At 45.2% G+C, this 16,999-nt stretch overlaps 2 protein-coding genes across 2 annotated transcripts in view; one reads left to right on the forward strand and one right to left on the reverse strand.

Annotated features, from left to right (window-relative positions):
- The window catches only part of LOC111851261 (microtubule-associated tumor suppressor candidate 2-like), a 34,604-nt gene extending 29,329 nt beyond the window's left edge, over positions 1-5,275 (forward strand). Inside the window, exons 9-15 of the mRNA XM_072701632.1 lie at positions 2-216; positions 1,159-1,264; positions 1,836-1,909; positions 2,112-2,210; positions 3,648-3,767; positions 4,272-4,369; positions 4,753-5,275. Of these exons, the coding sequence (XP_072557733.1) occupies positions 2-216; positions 1,159-1,264; positions 1,836-1,909; positions 2,112-2,210; positions 3,648-3,767; positions 4,272-4,369; positions 4,753-5,275 (1,235 nt within the window). The remainder of the gene's footprint in view (position 1; positions 217-1,158; positions 1,265-1,835; positions 1,910-2,111; positions 2,211-3,647; positions 3,768-4,271; positions 4,370-4,752) is intronic.
- Positions 5,276-9,388: 4,113 nt separating this feature from the next.
- LOC111851354 (stomatin-like) lies at positions 9,389-15,702 on the reverse strand. Its single transcript, XM_023826202.2, has 7 exons — positions 14,327-15,702; positions 13,618-13,721; positions 11,017-11,089; positions 10,821-10,903; positions 10,107-10,310; positions 9,766-9,900; positions 9,389-9,615 (listed from the first exon to the last, which is right to left on the reverse strand). Exons 1-7 carry the CDS (start codon positions 14,373-14,375, stop codon positions 9,424-9,426), a joined length of 840 nt encoding a protein of 279 aa, XP_023681970.1. The 5' UTR covers positions 14,376-15,702; the 3' UTR covers positions 9,389-9,423.
- Positions 15,703-16,999: the final 1,297 nt, after the last annotated feature.

Genomic DNA, 16,999 nt, shown 5'->3' on the forward strand with positions numbered 1-16,999 from the left:
GCCTCCAGTGTGCTGCGTTGGGAGCAATTGCGGGAGGACAAGGAGGAGCTGGAGCAGAGCTGTGAGCGCGAGCTTCAGGCACTGCGGGTGCAGCAGGAGGCAGAGCTGGGGGCACTGGAAACAGGGCTGACAGCTCGCTACACGGCCCAGGCAGGGCGGCTGCGTGAGGAGCAGCGGATAGAGCTGGGGAGGGTGCACACGCAGCACCAGGAACAGGTGGGGGTGTATTGTAGTGACGCGCAAATGAAGCTTCCTGAACCATTTGCAGTATTTTCTGACCCCACTAGATGGTGATCTCTGTTCATAAAAGGGCTCAAAGCATGCCCTAAATTAAACTAAGAGCACCATCTAGTGGCATCAAAAAATACAGCAAATGGTTCATGAAGCTTCTTTTGCCCATTACTACTTTATTGCTATGTAGGTTCACTCCATTTCTTAAATGAGTACCATAGGACTGTACTACTAAATTCCTCCTGACGTACTCCAACGTTCCATCGCACCTCCGCTCTGTGTCTGCTCGGGTTTCCCCTAGGTACTGTGGTTTTCTCTGGCCATCCAAAGAATTTCAGTTATACTAATCCCTAAATTGCCCATGGTATGTGATTGTGTATCCCCTGCTGTGCCTTATCCTGCCTAGGATCAGCTGCAGGCCCTGCAGTCCTGTTTTGGATAAGAGATTTTAATTTGGATGGAAGTATTATACTACACAGGTATCCACACTGTATTTATGTGGCATGGTAATGAGGCACAGATGAAGTAAATAAATCTGCACAGCACATGGCTTTGCCCCGCCTTGGGACGGCCACACCCCTCAGTGTCTTAACGCAATATTAGCAGTATGTACACAGTGCACCAGGACCTCACTTGAACTCCCAGCCTCTGTAATCTCTGCTGTTTTGCAGTAATTAGCATCGTAGTACCCACAAGAAGACGATCAACAGAAATATAAACGTGCCGGCAGGCCGATGTTACTTCCAGCCTATACGCCGCGCTCACGTTTCAGCTCTGTTACACGCAGAGATGCAGCCCATGCTGATAACCAGTGTGTGGTTTTAAGCTTGTAGAGATGGTCTTGTCGAGTCATGTCTAGATGGGGAGTAATGAAGCAGCAGTGGGGGTAAAACGTCCATCTCAGCTTTCGCCTCTTGCTAATCCCAGATCGAGGAGATGAATGGGAACCACGAGGCGGCCCTGTCAGAGATGGAGAATGCACAACTGGTCGCCATGGCAATGCTGCAGGAGGCGCATGCCAAGACGTTGATGGGTGAGTGCGCTGCGGGATGGTGGTGCCGCCTGTGCAGGTCCAGGCAGGGGCTTGCTGTGGCTGCAGGCCTGTGCGGATGGTGGTGCCGCCTGTGCAGGTCCAGGCAGGGGCTTGCTGTGGCTGCAGGCCTGTGTGGATGGTGGTGCCGCCTGTGCAGGTCCAGGCAGGGGCTTGCTGTGGCTGCAGGCCTGTGTGGATGGTGGTGCCGCCTGTGCAGGTCCAGGCAGGGGCTTGCTGTGGCTGCAGGCCTGTGTGGATGCTGGTGCCGCCTGTGCAGGTCCAGGCAGGGGCTTGCTGTGGCTGCATGCCTGTGCGGCTGGCAAAACATTCAGGGTTTATCGGCTTAGCTTTCAAGGCTCACTGTACCAATTGCTGACATAAGCAGGGCGGGGTTTTTAACCTCTGACTTTGGTTTGGGAGGATGTACAGTCATTAGTGCATGGGGAGGGCCATCTTTAGCAATGCCCCACTGCAGAGGTGGGCTGTGAGTAAGGGGGGCAGGAGTCTGCGGGTGGTTGGGGGTAGCTGGGGGGGTCATTCTCTCATGGCTGGTGACACTCTCCCCTGGTAGAGCTGAAGGAGGCCCACGAGCAGCAGCGGAAGCAGCTGGAGCAGGACTTTGAGAAGCTCAGGCTCTCGCTACAGGTAGGACTGTTGGGGGGGTGGGGGGGGGACATAAAAGCATAAGAATGACAGCTGTGGTCTGGTTATGGTCTTCCATGGGGTGGCCAGTGTTTAGATGCTGTACAGAGCAGGGAAATCATGCTCGGGGATGGGGGGTGAATGGCAGCAGACCATAACACGGGGTGGTCAGGATGTGAGCTCGGTCCTCCTCTGTGCCCGGCAGGACCAGGTCGACACGCTCACCTTCCAGAACCGCAGCCTGCGGGACCGCGCCAAGCGATTTGAGGAGGCTCTGCGAAAGAGCACCGACGAGCAGATTTTGGTACGGTCTCACAAACGCGCGGCGGCGCAATGATAAATGCGCTCATTCTCAAGACCGGCACACCTGCAGGTGACCTGAAGTGCTGATAAGATAATACATTAACTGAAAATGACAGATTGTGATTGTCCAGCAGAAATGTTATGTCTTAGCCCCAGTGTAACATCTTTGGGGTGAAGTGGACACAGAATTAGGTCACTCTGTAGCAGTGCAGTTTGTTAATGCTTTAATGGTAGAGTCAAGAAAAACACCACCAGTGTAATTCTGAGAGTCAGCAGAATGTCTTATACCCAAAACTGATAAAACCAAAGGGACGTCAACAGACTGTTCATTAGACCTGTTGTATTCATGACATCCATCCATCTTCCACCCTTTTGTCCAATAGCTGGACGCAACTCCAGTCCATCACAGGACACACACACACACACAACACTATGGACAATGTATAGAGTAGGTCTGCAGGTATTTGGAGTGTGAGAAGGAAACCTGCACAAGCCCATGCAGAAAACTACACACATACCGGATAGGGGTGGGATTTGAACCCCCACCCCTACAGTTGTTTGGCAGTAGTGATACCCATTGACACCCATTGTTCATAAGAGTTAAATTAATCAGAATCAGAATTTACCTGGTTTGACCAGGTATACCTGCAAGTATTAGTGATTACGGTAATGTGGAGATGGCATGCCATGCACGTGCCACTGTCACATCACAGGGATTGTGATAGTCAGCTGGGCTGAGACCATCAAGTTCTGCTGGAACAATTTTACTCTGTCGTAGGGAACAAAAGTTGCTTGGCAAACTTTACAGTTTCAATGGTCATTTTTTTTTCAAGATTATCTAATTTATATTAATTAAAAGTAAGGCAGAGGAAAGCAAACAAAATATGGCCACTGAAAGACATTAGCCTTCTGTGCTGTGGAAATATTCTGCATTCCATACAGAGGATAGTGAGCAAAAGCAAGTGATTCGTCGGCACAGATCAGGCCAACGGCACTCATTAGATAGACTCTGTTGGTCGATTGGTTCTATTTGTCAGTAGCTTATTTTGGGTAACTTTTCAACTTCTTTTTCGTTTTATACATATCACAATATTTATTGCAAAAAAATTGAAATATCACATGTGAGTTTTTTCTGATAATATTCAGCTCTACACGGTAGGAGTTTCTCTTGGCAGTTTCATGCATACATTCACAAACAACATAAAACCTTAATTAAGAGAAGTAATAAAAAGCAGAAATAAAATAGATTTAGGTATTAGAAATAATGAAGCAGGATAAGCTAATATGTTTTATACCTGTGTTATGCATCACTTAAAGAACTATTTTTGAATGCAGTCTGTATTTGTTGTATATATGTAGAGTGGGAACAGAATTGTGTTAACTGGGCCCAGGCAGCTGCAGAGCTCGGTGCTTGTACAGCTGTGTTCTTTGCATGCAGGATGCTTTGGCCCCATATCAACACGTTAAGGAGGATCTGAAGAGCCTGAAGGAGGTCCTGGAGATGAAGAACCAGCAAATCCACAAGCAGGAGATGAAGATCACTGAACTGGAGAAGATGGTAGGTGGAAATGTGTGAATGGTGTTTGTGTATATCCACATAACTACAGGCCGCTGGTAGGTGGAAATGTGTGAATGGTGTTTGTGTATATCCACATAACTACAGGCCACTGGTGAGATGCTGTGGAGTGAAATAAATGCTCTGATGAAAAAATTATTGCAGGCCATTTTGGGTAAAGTCTTTCTGCATTTGAAGAAAAGATGACAGGTACCATCATGGAAAATCACCATCCAAATGACCTATAAAGGCTGGAGTTTTACATTTTGTCTTTGTTTTTGAAAATACTGCGTATTCACATTGTGAAAAATGAACCATGTCAAAAGACAGTTATGAGTGTGATGAGTGGTGCCTCCCCACAGAGCCATAGGCAGCCAACGCTGAGGCGGGAGACGGGAGACGGGAGAGAGACCTGCTGTGATGTCATTACACAGCCTGCCAATGAATACCGCTATTACGGTTTACAGAATACAGATTTTAGAGGCTGTCCTGCTCGTTTTTGCACAGACCCAGAAAAATGTGGTTCTGGAGGAGCGAGTGCAGGTCTTGCAGCAGCAGAACGAGGACCTGAAGGCCAGGATCGATCGCAACATCGTCACGTCCCGGTGCGTGTGACCTCGTCACGTTCCCGGCATCTGTCCGCTGTCCGTCGTGGTGATTTAGCTGATTGAATGTGGCTGTGATGATGCAGGCCTCCAGTAAGCCAGTAAACATCCGTATGGCTCTGCAGGATTTCTGTGGAAAACCTGATCGATTAACCAGCTGCACAAACGCATTACATTTAAAAAAAATACATTTAAATGCAATATAAAACACAGTGTAATTATTTATAATTTGTTTCCACATTTTTGTTAACTCCTGTATGTTGGTACTGTAGATATCTGGGTACGTTCTATGATTTCCCCTCTGACGTCTCATCATTAGCATAATGGTGCCTGTGAGTGACGTATGGTTGCCATGGCGCCCTGTTTCCCCGTCCCCCCTGCAGGCAGCTCTCGGAGGAGAACGCCAACCTGCAGGTATATGTGGAGCGGGAGAGCAATGAGAAGAAGCGGCTGAGCCGCACCAACGAGGAGCTGCTGTGGCGCTTGCAGACGGGCGAGCTGAGCCCGCGTATGTTGTCGCCAACCTCCTCACCAGGCCCCGCCTCCCCTGCCCACCATGCTGCCCTAGGCCCCGCCTCCCCTGCCCACTATGCCGCCCTAGGCCCCGCCTCCCCTGCCCACCATGCTGCCCTAGGCCCCGCCTCCCCTGCCCACCATGCCGCCCTAGGCCCCGCCTCCCCCGGCCACCATGCTGTCCTAGGCCCCGCCTCCCCCGCCCACCATGCTGTCCTAGGCTCCGCCTCCCCCGCCCACCATGCTGTCCTAGGCTCCGCCTCCCCCGCCCACCATGCTGTCCTAGGCCCCGCCTCCCCAGCCCACCATGCTGTCCTAGGCCCCGCCTCCCCAGCCCACCGTGCTGTCCTAGGCCCCGCCTCCCCCGCCCGCTTCCACCCCTTCCCCAGATGAGTACACAAGCCAGACACGCCCCCTGCTGTTCCCACTCCCCCCTCCCCTCCTCTAGGCCCTCGACGGGAAGCCTTCCCAGTCACCGGCTCTCCCACATGGTGCCACAGCTGAGCTAGAGCCTCCTTCACCTCAGCCTACAGTCTTATGAATCAGGCAGTCATTTTAAAGTATAATGTCATGACCTGGAAACCAACTTCTGAGCTGAACTCTTCGTATTAAACTCTCTGCCTCCCTCTGCCTGTCGTGGACATACTGCAGCATGTGGACAAGAACGCTGCCTGATTTTTCCAGGATAATCCGGGAACTGCCGCCTGACCTCCCCTATTCCAGGTTCCCCAGTCCCCTATTCCAGGTTCCCCAGTCCCCTATTCCAGGTTCCCCAGTCCCCTCTTGCTGGTGTTCAATCCCACTCGTGTCAATTGGGAATCACCGGCAGTTGTGATCGTGACCTGTAATCGCCCGCCCACCCGCTCGTAACAGATGCTCGAATGCACTGAACGGCACCAGGCTGCTCTGGCTGGCGTTCACCTGAGACCCGGACAAAAGCACAATCTTCCACATCTCCCCCCTGCTCGCACTGGTGCTTTCACCCTCTGTTTGGGGTCAGGAACCTGCTGCAAACCAGGATCGTAGCTGTAGTTTGGTTGTATCCCTGGATAACCTTCAAGTCTTCACACCAGCAGGTTCTGCCACATCCAACCTATAAAGAAGATAGTAAGGGTATATCCTGCCCCTCCCACCCCAAGTTCATAAATCCTGGGTGTACATGATGGCCGCCTAATGTGTGCTTGGAATATCAGGCTCATTCCACTCTTTTTTCTTTTTACACTAGAATGTAACCAGTTTTTTGTAAACCAGAATGTAAAATGCATGTTAAACTGGATCATGCAGCTGTTTCTCAATGTTTTAATTCATTACAATGATAAGAAAAAAATGAGCAGCTTTTCTTGTTTCCTGTATGAACCATCGCATTCGTTGTCACCACCAAGTTTTACAGTTGCCCATTTAAATGCTTCACCATATAATATTTATTTATTTATTTATTTAATTTACACGAAATCCTAACCAAGATATTACAGCTTAATCATGTAAAAAAAATGCCATTTCTACACAACAAAAAAATAATCTCCTGTCATCATATTATTCAGTCAAACATTAATTTTAGGCATATAGCTTTTGGTCCTGAAATCTGTGTTGATTTTCAAAAGCACATCAAGCAGAAATAGCGGAATTCTTTTTTCCTGCTTGTCACCGTGGGGTGGTTGGCATCTTTAGGGGATTTCAAGGGTATTTGAGGCCTTTGGTCCTTGAACACTTTAGCCTTCGACACATGCAGTTGTCTTGTGGAAATCATACTTTGCTTCTCTCTGCCCTGAGGAAAGCTTTCATTCTGTTACCGATCCTCAACGAGCCTCTGGCTTCACAAAGACAGCCAGTTACTTCTGTAGGGCCTGTCAGTAAGCACCGCAGGTTTCTGTAAGCCAGAGTGGACATTGTTGCTCTATAAAGTGTGCTGTAAGTCTTCCAGACATGACCGAAGAAGTATCAGCTGTTTTGACTGTCTTGCACCTGTCAGGATAGGTGATACTCCTTTTTTATTCAGCTTAAAGGACTGCCTCTCCCATCTCCCTGCTGAGACCTGTCCCCCAAAGGGGTTCTCCAGGAGTATCACTGAGGGTTTGTGTCATAAGTGCCGCCCTGTCTCTACTTTACCTCTATGACGACCTCTAGAAATGTGGGGTGTTGTTATGGTCCATAAATTTTATAAATGTACATCAGTTACAGAACGTAACATGTGATCCTTCCCAGAGGTCCTTTAGCCAGCTCAACTAGACTGAAATTTATGTTCAGTTTGGGATTTAGCCATAAAATTTACACAGAATGTCAGACCACCCAATGTCACTTGTCTTGTGATTTATTCTGCAGCAGTGAAAGCTGTCCTCAAGGTCCAGTCGATGACAGTCAATATTTGCCTCATAATGTATTTATCTCAGAAGGAAATGAGTGATTTAAATAATACAGTCCTCTAACCTACTCCAATGTCATTTGCTCTTACACATTGTTTATTTTGTGGCCATATAACCATTTCAGCAATATGAAGATCTTGTTTCAGTTCTCCAGTTTACAGTAGTACATATTTGTCAAAGTCAGTGAGTTTTCATATGGGTGGGCACTGCATTCAGCTGCAAGATTTCGAAATTGGAAGCTGCACTGCTGACCTCTGTGGAGATTAAGGAATTCAGCCCACCTGCTTTGGACCAATCAAGTAGTACATCACATGATCTTCGCAGCTGAAAACCATACTCTGGTGTGTGTGTGTTTTAATTCACGCACAGTGTAAAACCATCTTTTTTTATTAAGATTTGGGTTTGTGTTTTGGTTAATATAATTTAGAAAAAATTTTCAAAGGGATGTTTAGACCTTTTTCTGAAGTGTGTTGACTAGACACCATCATCAGAGGAAATTTCCACCTTCTTTCATTATACTCAAGGTCATTCTGTCATTTTCATAATAACACTCCATACTTCAACCCTATTACACCCAAACACATTTTTAATTTTTCCACTGCTTTTTATTAGGAAGATTAATCAACTCTTGTTAACACAGAGACAGAATTAATGTTCCAATTAGACTCAGCGTTATCAAATAACTGCAAAAAATGTCTAATTACACAAGCCCTTGGTGAGCTAAGCTTCACTCTTGGTCCAAAAATGTCATGAATTGATGTCAAGAATGATACAGTATTTTCTTTGAGATTCAAAGAAATGAAGAACAATCTAAAAATGTAGCCTTATCTCAGATTTTTAGATCAAAGCTCCTTTAGAGTAACACATTAACAGGGATAAATGACGACAACTTCACTGGTGCTTGTGACCTAATAACTCAAAGAATGGATTTACACTGGGTGCTGTGATGGCCTTATGCTGAAACCTCTACTCACCCTATATGGGGTCGTACCCTCCTCCTTGGTTGGGTCCTAGGTTAGACTTCAGTTGGATTGCACAATTGGTCCTACACAGGGTTCTGTGATGACTTTATGTTGGTCTCCTGCTTGGGAATACCACTGTCCTTCTGGGTACATTGTTTAGCCAAAGAGGGGTAACAGCCAGATATATTCATTCTCGGCTACACTGCAAACCTCTCAGAATGTGCTACTGACACTGCACTGACAGCCCCTGTGTCCTGGGGGCATGATCATGTACTGCAGCCCCAATGCTTCACTGTAGAACAGTATTTTAGGGTTGAGGGTGGTATTTGTGACCGTTTCTTTTTTTGCTTCTCTTTTAATAACTTTGCCTCCCAAGACTGAATCATATTTGTTTTATTTTTGCAGTATAAAAGCATGGTTGTTTAGTTGCTTGTTTGCATTTTTTTTTTTTTTTTAAATATTAAATTAATGTTAAACAGTAGTCTAGATGACCAATGATATTGTGATGAATGAAGGACCATACTGTATGTATCTGCTGATCCATATCAATGCACTTTGGATTCAAATATTAAATAGTGTTACAAAACTATTCTGTTTTGGTGACCCTTAGTTGTGTGTGTGTGGAACTGAAAGCACCATTTGATGAAGGTTGTCATGTTTATGTTGTCAGTATTGTGGGAATCTGTTCTCTGTTTATATCAAATGTGTACTTATGAGTTGAGCAGATATCTTACCTCCAGTCTAAACAAGAAGCAATGCAAAGAATCACGAAGGTTGTAAAACCCATTTTAACAGGGTTTGTCTACAATGCTTTTGTATACCAGCTCAAACCATCACATGCACCTTAAAAGACTGGATTGGCATTTGCTGCCAAAAAGGAGTATTTTCAACGGTGTGTAAGGGGGGATGGGATCATACAACAGGAGAACACTGCAAGAAGCAGAATAATCTGCATTATTGAAAAAATCACAATAAATTAAGAATAATTAATCTGCTTGGAATTTTCTTTCTGAACTGCATATACTGTGAGTGCAAAACACAAAAATAATCAAAGCTTAAAAACGTAAGAAAAGAATTTATAAAAACAAACCAGCTGGAAATGCTGTACAGAAAATAGCCAGTTCATCTTCTATTAGTAACAGAAACAAAAATTGTGAGTGACATGTACTTATGCTGTTGGGTGGGGTTGCTAAGTGGGGCTGTTGGGTGGGGCTGGGGTTCACTTCCTCTGTGCCAGGTGCTGGATCATGTCCAGTGGCAGCGGGAAGATGATGGTGGAGTTGTTCTCGGTTGCGATCTGGCTGAGTGTCTGCAGGTAGCGCAGCTGCAGGGCAGCAGGTGACTCCGAGATCACGAGCGACGCCTCCTTCAGCACCCGTGAGGCGTTCATCTCGCCCTCGGCGGCAATCACCTGCAGGGGGCGCAAAGCAGGAGGGGGTTGCACTCGGGCATCTTTGGATAAACACTCTGTGGTCTGAATGGATGTGACGACCTCGACACAGCCATGATCCGAGTGAAGCCAGTGCAGTTTCCTGAGTGAAGTAAAGGGTCATTGACCCACCTTGGCTCGGGCATCCCGGCTGGCCTCTGCCTCCGCCGCCATGGCTCTCTGGAGCTGCTGGGGCAGCCTGATGTCCTTGATCTCCACCCGCTCCACCTTGATGCCCCATCGATCAGTGACCTCATCCAGACATAGCTGAAAACATGTAGCCTTTGTATTTATGAAGACTAAGGAGTGACAGTGACAATGACCCGGCTGGCCTCCACCTTCCACTGAGGTCCTGCTAAAATTTTGCGAAGACCTTTAAATAACCTTAGCTAAAGTTCTGGGAATGTTCCCTTTTAGCTGGACACTTGGAAGCTGAGAGAGATGCCCTTCTGAGACCCTGAGATCGCCCATACCTGCATGCTGCTTGAGATGGTCTCTCGGTCCGACAGCAGTTCGGACAGGTTCTTGGTGCCCAGGACGTTCCTCAGCGTGGTCTGGGCCAGCAGACGTGTGGAGTGGTGTACATTGGACACGTTAGCCACAGAGGAGATGGGGCATTTGACCCGGAAGTAGACCACTCCATCCACACACACTGTCACTGAGTCCCTGGTCAAGATCTGCCCCAAGGGACAGAACAGCAGAGATGGTAACACGCCAGCAACCCGTGCCATTAAATGTAAATGGATAATTTCAGGATAAATTTATCAGTATTACTGGCTTGCTCTGTGCACATGTAATTGCTATAGTGTAACGTTTTCATTTTTTTTGCAGTTTACATTCAAATCACTTTTCTGGAATTAAAGTTTTGCAGTAGAGCAGTGGAACATACTGATTGTTTATACTATAGCAGATTAACCATTTGGGAGCTCAGAGGGAGGCTGGATTTCAGAGGCCTTTCTACACATGGCTGAGGCCCCCACAGTGAACTGTCTCTGATTGAACTATTCTATACTGGTGTTTAGATGGGGTCCTCTGGGTGTACAGGTTGTTTTTTGTGCCTTTTGATCAATTTAATGTCCCCCCCCCAAAAGTGTTGCCTTCAGCCTCGCTGTTCAGGGTTTCTCTCCCACCTGGATCCCCACTCACAACTCTCCACAAATCTGTAATGTGTGTAAATAATGTGATACCTCTTGTACAGGGATGTCGAAAGACACCATCCTCAGATCCACCTTCACAAAATTGTCTGTGCAGGGAAGTACAAAGAACATGCCTAGAGCGATGGAAGGGAGAGGCGTTTAGAGGATAGACCCCCCAGGACCTCAGACTAAGGTGCTGGTGACAGTGGAGTGGATTGGAGTGGTGTGGCAAATTCAGCCGGACAACCTGGTCCTTTGGCCTTCTTGTCGATGATACGGCCCAGCCTGAATATAACGGCGCGCTCATACTCCTGAACGATCTGTGGAGAATGAGATATGAGAATGCGGGCTGCCCAGAACCGGTGGTGAAATTAATGTGGAGAAGCACATCGTGACTTTGCATCCAGCTAACAATTTTTTTTATTCTAGGAACATTGGGCCTCATTCACCAATATTTTCTTAAGAATTCTCTTAAATATGTTCCTACGAAATTTGTTAAGTTGTTAAGAACAACCTACGTCGGATTCATGACATGTTCTTAAGTAGCAGAATTGTTTGCACCTAATTGAAAGTGCATGCCCGTTTGTCGTAATTAGCATAGGGAAACGCCATGCAATTTCCCATAAAAGGGCATGAGACTGTAGGGCCGTGTGCAAGGAATGGCGAAAAGACGCACAGGCTGTGCGCCGGTTAGCAAAAAAACTTCCGTAATACTGAAGCAGAAGTATTAATACAGTAAAATCCCGTTATAGTGGACTCGCTTATAACGGAATATCATCTATAACGGACGAGGTGCGCCTTTAAGAACATACAGAAAAAGCATCGGATATAGTGGACTGGCATATAACGATATTTCGCTTATAACGGACAAACAATTTGGTCCCCAGGGCCGCTTTTAGCTGTAGTTCTGTTCCGCTATAACGGACATGCTGGCTCCGCCTTCAAGGCGCGTGGCGTGCAGGTGATGTCCAGCGCAGATACGTAGTCGGGATTATTAATAGTCAGGTAAAGTTGTATTACTACATGTACAATATAATAATCTATACCACAAGTGTGTCTGCTGGGGTGTGGCATGAGTAAATGGTATCCTGTAGTTCTGGGCTTACAGCAACTCTGGATATAATGGACTTTGGATATAGTGGACTGTTTTGCCAGGTCCCTTGAAGTCCGTTATAACTGCATTGTATTGTACAGGAGGTAAATGCAAATAGACACATGTTATTTAGTAGCGTAACCATATAAAGCCCCCAAGAAAGCTGGCACATGGAAAGATATCACCTTCTCTGTGAACACTGTGTGCCAAATAAATCTAAATAACATGCATTCCCTTCTCAGAGCACGATTAGCTAGCTCTTCAAGAAGTAACAGAAATGCCATTTTGATAGCAAGGCCAATGCGCAGAGACAGACCTAGATATATTTTACTTTTATAAATTATTCAAATACTATAATTTTATGAACTGTAGAATGAACACAACTGCTATAACCAATTATTTTGAACAAACTATCATTACTCAAATGTGCGTACAAATGGTCTTGAGTGTGCGTAGATTCTGTTCTTAGATAAGAACAAATTCAGATAAGAAAACATTGGTGAATGTCAGAATCTTCGTAAAAAAAAAAAGTGCGTATGTGGGATTTAAGAACAAATTGGTGAATGAGGCCCAATGTTCTTATGTGACGTTAATGGAACATGTTTTACATTGTTTTACACTGACCCACGAGTTCTAGTATTTAAACTAATATTGAAATAGCCATTTGGCTGAACAGCATCCAGACCCGTTAGAATCTTATAGACTTGGATCATGTACCCCCTTAGTCTCCTTTGCTCAAGGCTAAACAGATTCAGCTCAGCTAACCTCTCCTCATAAGACATTCCTCTAAGATCAGGAATCATTCTCGTAGCCCTCCGTTGCACCTTTTCTAAGGCAGCAATGTCCTTCTTAAGGTATGGTGACCAAACCTGCACACAATATTCTAGGTGGGGTCTTACCAAGGAATTATATAAATGTAACATCACCTCCCTTGACTTAAACTCCACACACCTATAGATGTAACCCAACATTCTATTGGTCTTTTTTATTGCCTCCCCACACTGGCGAGAGTGGGACATGGAAGCATCAACATACACACCAAGATCTTTCTCGTAATCAGCTACCTTTATTTCAGTGTAACCCATAAAATATCTGTACTTTATATTTCTGCTCCCTGCATGGAGTACCTTACATTTATCTGTGTTAGATTTCATCTGCCAAGTATCAGAAGTATAGATGATATTCAGTTATAAGCGAGACCACTATAACGGGATTTTACTGTATTAATACTTCTACTTCAGCGTTACTTAAGTTTTTTTTCCTCTTAGTGCCAAGCGGCTCACAGCCTGCGCGCCTCTTCGCCATTCCTTGCACACGGCCCTACAGTCTCATGCCCTTTTATGGGAAATTGCAGGGCGTTTCCCTATGCTAATTAGGACAAACTGGCACGCGCTTTCAGTTACGAAGACGTGGGATTCATCATTCTTAAGAACAAAGGTGCGAACAATTCTGCTACTTAAGAACACGTCATGAATCCGACGTAGGTTGTTCTTAACAAATTTCGCAGGAACAAATTTAAGAGAATTCCTAAGAAAATATTGGTGAATGAGGCCCATTCTCTGCCAACTTTGAGAGAACCTTTACATGACGTTAGCTAAACTTTGGGGAACGTTCCCTGTTAGCTGAACACATGTATGTTTTTTAAAAATATATTAATACTATATCAGAAATTGCACCAGATCTTTCAAATGAAATCAAAGGGAGGTTAGTTGATTGATTCATTAATTAATTCATACATCCATGGGGAAAACTCACCTTTATACACCTGAAGAGTGAGAAAGGGAATGTGATCATCATCAGCAACACAGACAGGATCACTAGAACCCATCCACAAAAGCCCAGACCTCGGTCTCTATCATCTGATCCAAAGAAGACATAACAAACAACACTGTTGTCTTCAAAAAATTCATTCTTCAAACAACTGTTGAAGTAACAGCCCACTGTGACATGGAAAGTTGACCACATTGTTACCTCAGCCACTTGAGATGAGGCGTGTATGTTATAAACTAGGATTTAAAATAGTTATAATCCCTTCAGTCTCATGCCTCCGGTTCTGAGCCTCTCTATTGTGCTGGTACTCATGCAACAAAGCAACTTACGTCTTATTAAGTTACTGCACATAGCGATGCTCATGAGATCCCAGATAAAATAGGAGAGGCAGATCTTTTTATGCCCCAAAGACAGAGACCATCTAGTGACACAGACAGAGCCTAATTCCCATAATACATCTAGTGACACAGACTGAGCCTAATTCCCATTATGTATTTAGTGACACAGACTAAGCCTAATTCCCATTATGTATTTAGTGACACAGACTGAGCCTAATTCCCATTATGTATTTAGTGACACAGACTGAGCCTAATTCCTGCAATGCCTCAGAGGAGAGTTCTGCTCTCCTCGGTGTGTGTGAGAGCTTGCTGCTGTGAGATGCTGTCTGGAAAGCAGAGCACGGGCTTTGTCTTACCCGCTATGATTTCAGAGACGCTGTCGTGGACTTTAGCCCGGCTAGACATCCCTGCGTGAGTCCAATCTGGCAGCAGACTGGACAGGAGAGTGGGGGCACTCAGTGGGTTTTTAAGCCATGTGCTGTCCCGTGGGGGCAGGGCTTATCTCCATGCCTCCTGTATCCCCTGGTAGTGTCTCACCTCTGACAGCAGACGGAAAAACGCACAACAACAAGGAAGTGACTTCAGTTGTACTGGTTGTTTTTGTTTTTTGGTACTGCTCATATGTAGCTCTGCCATTCATCTCTGCTGCTTTTCGAAACTTCACTGCCGTGTGCTGTGTACCGCCCCCTCACTATGGCAAAGGGATTCATGTTCCTAAATTATTTTTAATACCCAGAAAAATAAGTCTGCATTATATGCTCCTGTTTTTGGTTGTCAGTTTGTGGTTGGTATGGAGCGATCCCACCTGACTGGAAGACACACGCGATTGCATGGAAACCATCTTATCACCCTTCTGTCTCGGCGTGAATAATGAATATATCGTGTGAACTGTTGTTTGGAATCCAACAATACCATTGTCACCCAAGTACATGTGCGTGTAAAGTGGGCTAGTTTGCTATTACACAGTTATATTCGTATCCGTGTATTCATCTTACCTATTCCAGTGTTGACTTATGTGTAACTGTACCTATTCCTCTCTCTCTCTATGTTTCCAGACAATGCGGGTCAGCAAAGCAATTGCTACTTTTCAGCTTTATTGTCCTGCTTAAAACATTTGTTAGAGAAGTAATAAAAATGTACCCAAATGTAAGAAGTTACATTACTGTCAAGTCATCATAACAGTTACATTACATATTACATTCTTAACAGGTTAACTAGTAATCTGCAACTTATTACATTTGAAAAGTAACCTTCCCAACACTATGTGTGCATATATGTATATATGTGTATACACACACACACACACAGCTCTTTAAAAAATTAAGACACCACAGCACAATTTTTATGGGTATGCATTTTTTTTGCAAACTGCAGCCTGGTTCTACCCTGTTTCTCATTAATGAAGGGCTTCTTCCTTGCTTTATGGGACTTCAGTCCTGCTTCTAGGAGCCTGATACAAACTGTCTTAGCGGTGCACTTCACACCTGCACTTAATGTTTCCCAGGTCATTTGATGTCATCCTCCGATTCAAGAGAAACTGTCGGATCAGTTGATGGTCAACTCTGCCACTAGAAAGTCACTTCTGCCCTCTGTCTGGCTGGTTTCTGATCATTCCCAGTGTCTCCTGCTTCACCTTATTCTTGTGTACTGCTGTCTTAGAAATTTTGAGCCTGGAAGCAGCCTGCCCACAGTATAGCCTTCTGCTAGCAGAACCAGGATTAAACCAGGTTTTAAAAATATATATAATATATATTTTTGCAGACTTAAAAATATATATAATGGTCTCTTAATTTTTTCCAGAGCTGTTTATGTGTACATATACACAGACACGCATGTTTGTCTGTTGCTGTTGTAAATATAATCTGTTTGTAGAATGGACTATGGGCTTTGAACCTGTTCCACCAGAAGTCCAGGACGCGAGACCCTCATCATGGTGTGACTTGTGGTCATGAGCTTTGGGACAGGGAGGTGGTAGGGCGTGGGTGGGGCATCTCCAAATGGGGATGGAACAGATATGAGGATGAATTTCAATACCAGTGAGCAGGACTGGTCACCAGCGACTTCGTACTAGTGAGAAACTGTAAGTTTGTTGACATTCCCACACTGTAGATTCAGACCAGACATGGTTTAAGAAAACACAAACTGTACCACCTCTAAGAAGCAGCAGAGGTTTAGGGTTTTAAAGCTGCCCAACTTTGCTATCCTGGACAGCTTCAGAATGCTGAATACTGGCTTCCAAGCAGAGTGAACAGGAAAGATGTAATTTAGTCATGTCTGCTATGAGTAGCCTGCTAAAGGTCAGCGATCAAGAACAGCCATTGTATTCAGAGCCGATTTCATTTTTTAGTGCCTACAAGCTGCACTTCCCCTTGTTTGCTAGTTGTATACAGATCCCCCTTAGTGTCAAACCTTTGATTAAATTTGTGATCCATTTCAATCCATCGTGAAATAAACCGTAGGATGTCTAACCGTGGTCAGCTCACACATATTCCGTTTTTAAGCTTTTTTAATATCTTATCGTACAGCGTAGTTACTTGATCTCATTTTGGTAGCCAGTTCATAGCAAAAGGCTCATGTCTCTGGGTGTTGGGGTTCAAAACCTGCTTCTGCTTGGTGTGTGGAGTTTGCAATGTTGTGTGTATTTCCTCCTAACCAGCATTAAGCTGTTGGTTGGTTACAAAGATTAAGAAAACAGCAATTAGTATGGCTATTCAAGGAGCATGATTAACTGCCCACACTGTGTGGAAACAAAGGTGTAACTGATCGTGTTTCTGTCGCTTGACTTTGCCAGTCGCACGCAAAAATTACCAGGCAACTGCTGTTGCATTGTGGGATACCTAAATTACTGCCTCAGGTGTTTTCCCTTAAGTGTCACATGGTTTTGAATGTGTTAAGTGCGCCAAAGACGATATCTGAGCTGTTTGAAGGGTCTTGGTGTCACGGTTAGGACAGCCAATTCAGGAAGAGACTTTGCTGGTGGGATAATTGGCAGTCACTCTGGGGGGGTGGGCATCTTTCACGTCTGCAGC

The sequence above is a fragment of the Paramormyrops kingsleyae genome, chromosome 17, assembly GCF_048594095.1.
Source record: "Paramormyrops kingsleyae isolate MSU_618 chromosome 17, PKINGS_0.4, whole genome shotgun sequence".
Classification (NCBI taxonomy): Eukaryota; Metazoa; Chordata; class Actinopteri; order Osteoglossiformes; family Mormyridae; genus Paramormyrops; species Paramormyrops kingsleyae.

Coding starts and splice junctions, on each gene's coding strand:
- LOC111851354 (XM_023826202.2), bottom strand. CDS start 14,375: ATGTCTAGCCGGGCTAAAGTCCACGACAGCGTCTCTGAAATCATAGCG. Junction 10,904..11,016: donor CAAGAAGGCCAAAGGACCAG/GTTGTCCGGCTG, acceptor CCATCGCTCTAG/GCATGTTCTTTGTACTTCCC. Junction 9,616..9,765: donor GCCGGGATGCCCGAGCCAAG/GTGGGTCAATGA, acceptor CGCCCCCTGCAG/GTGATTGCCGCCGAGGGCGA.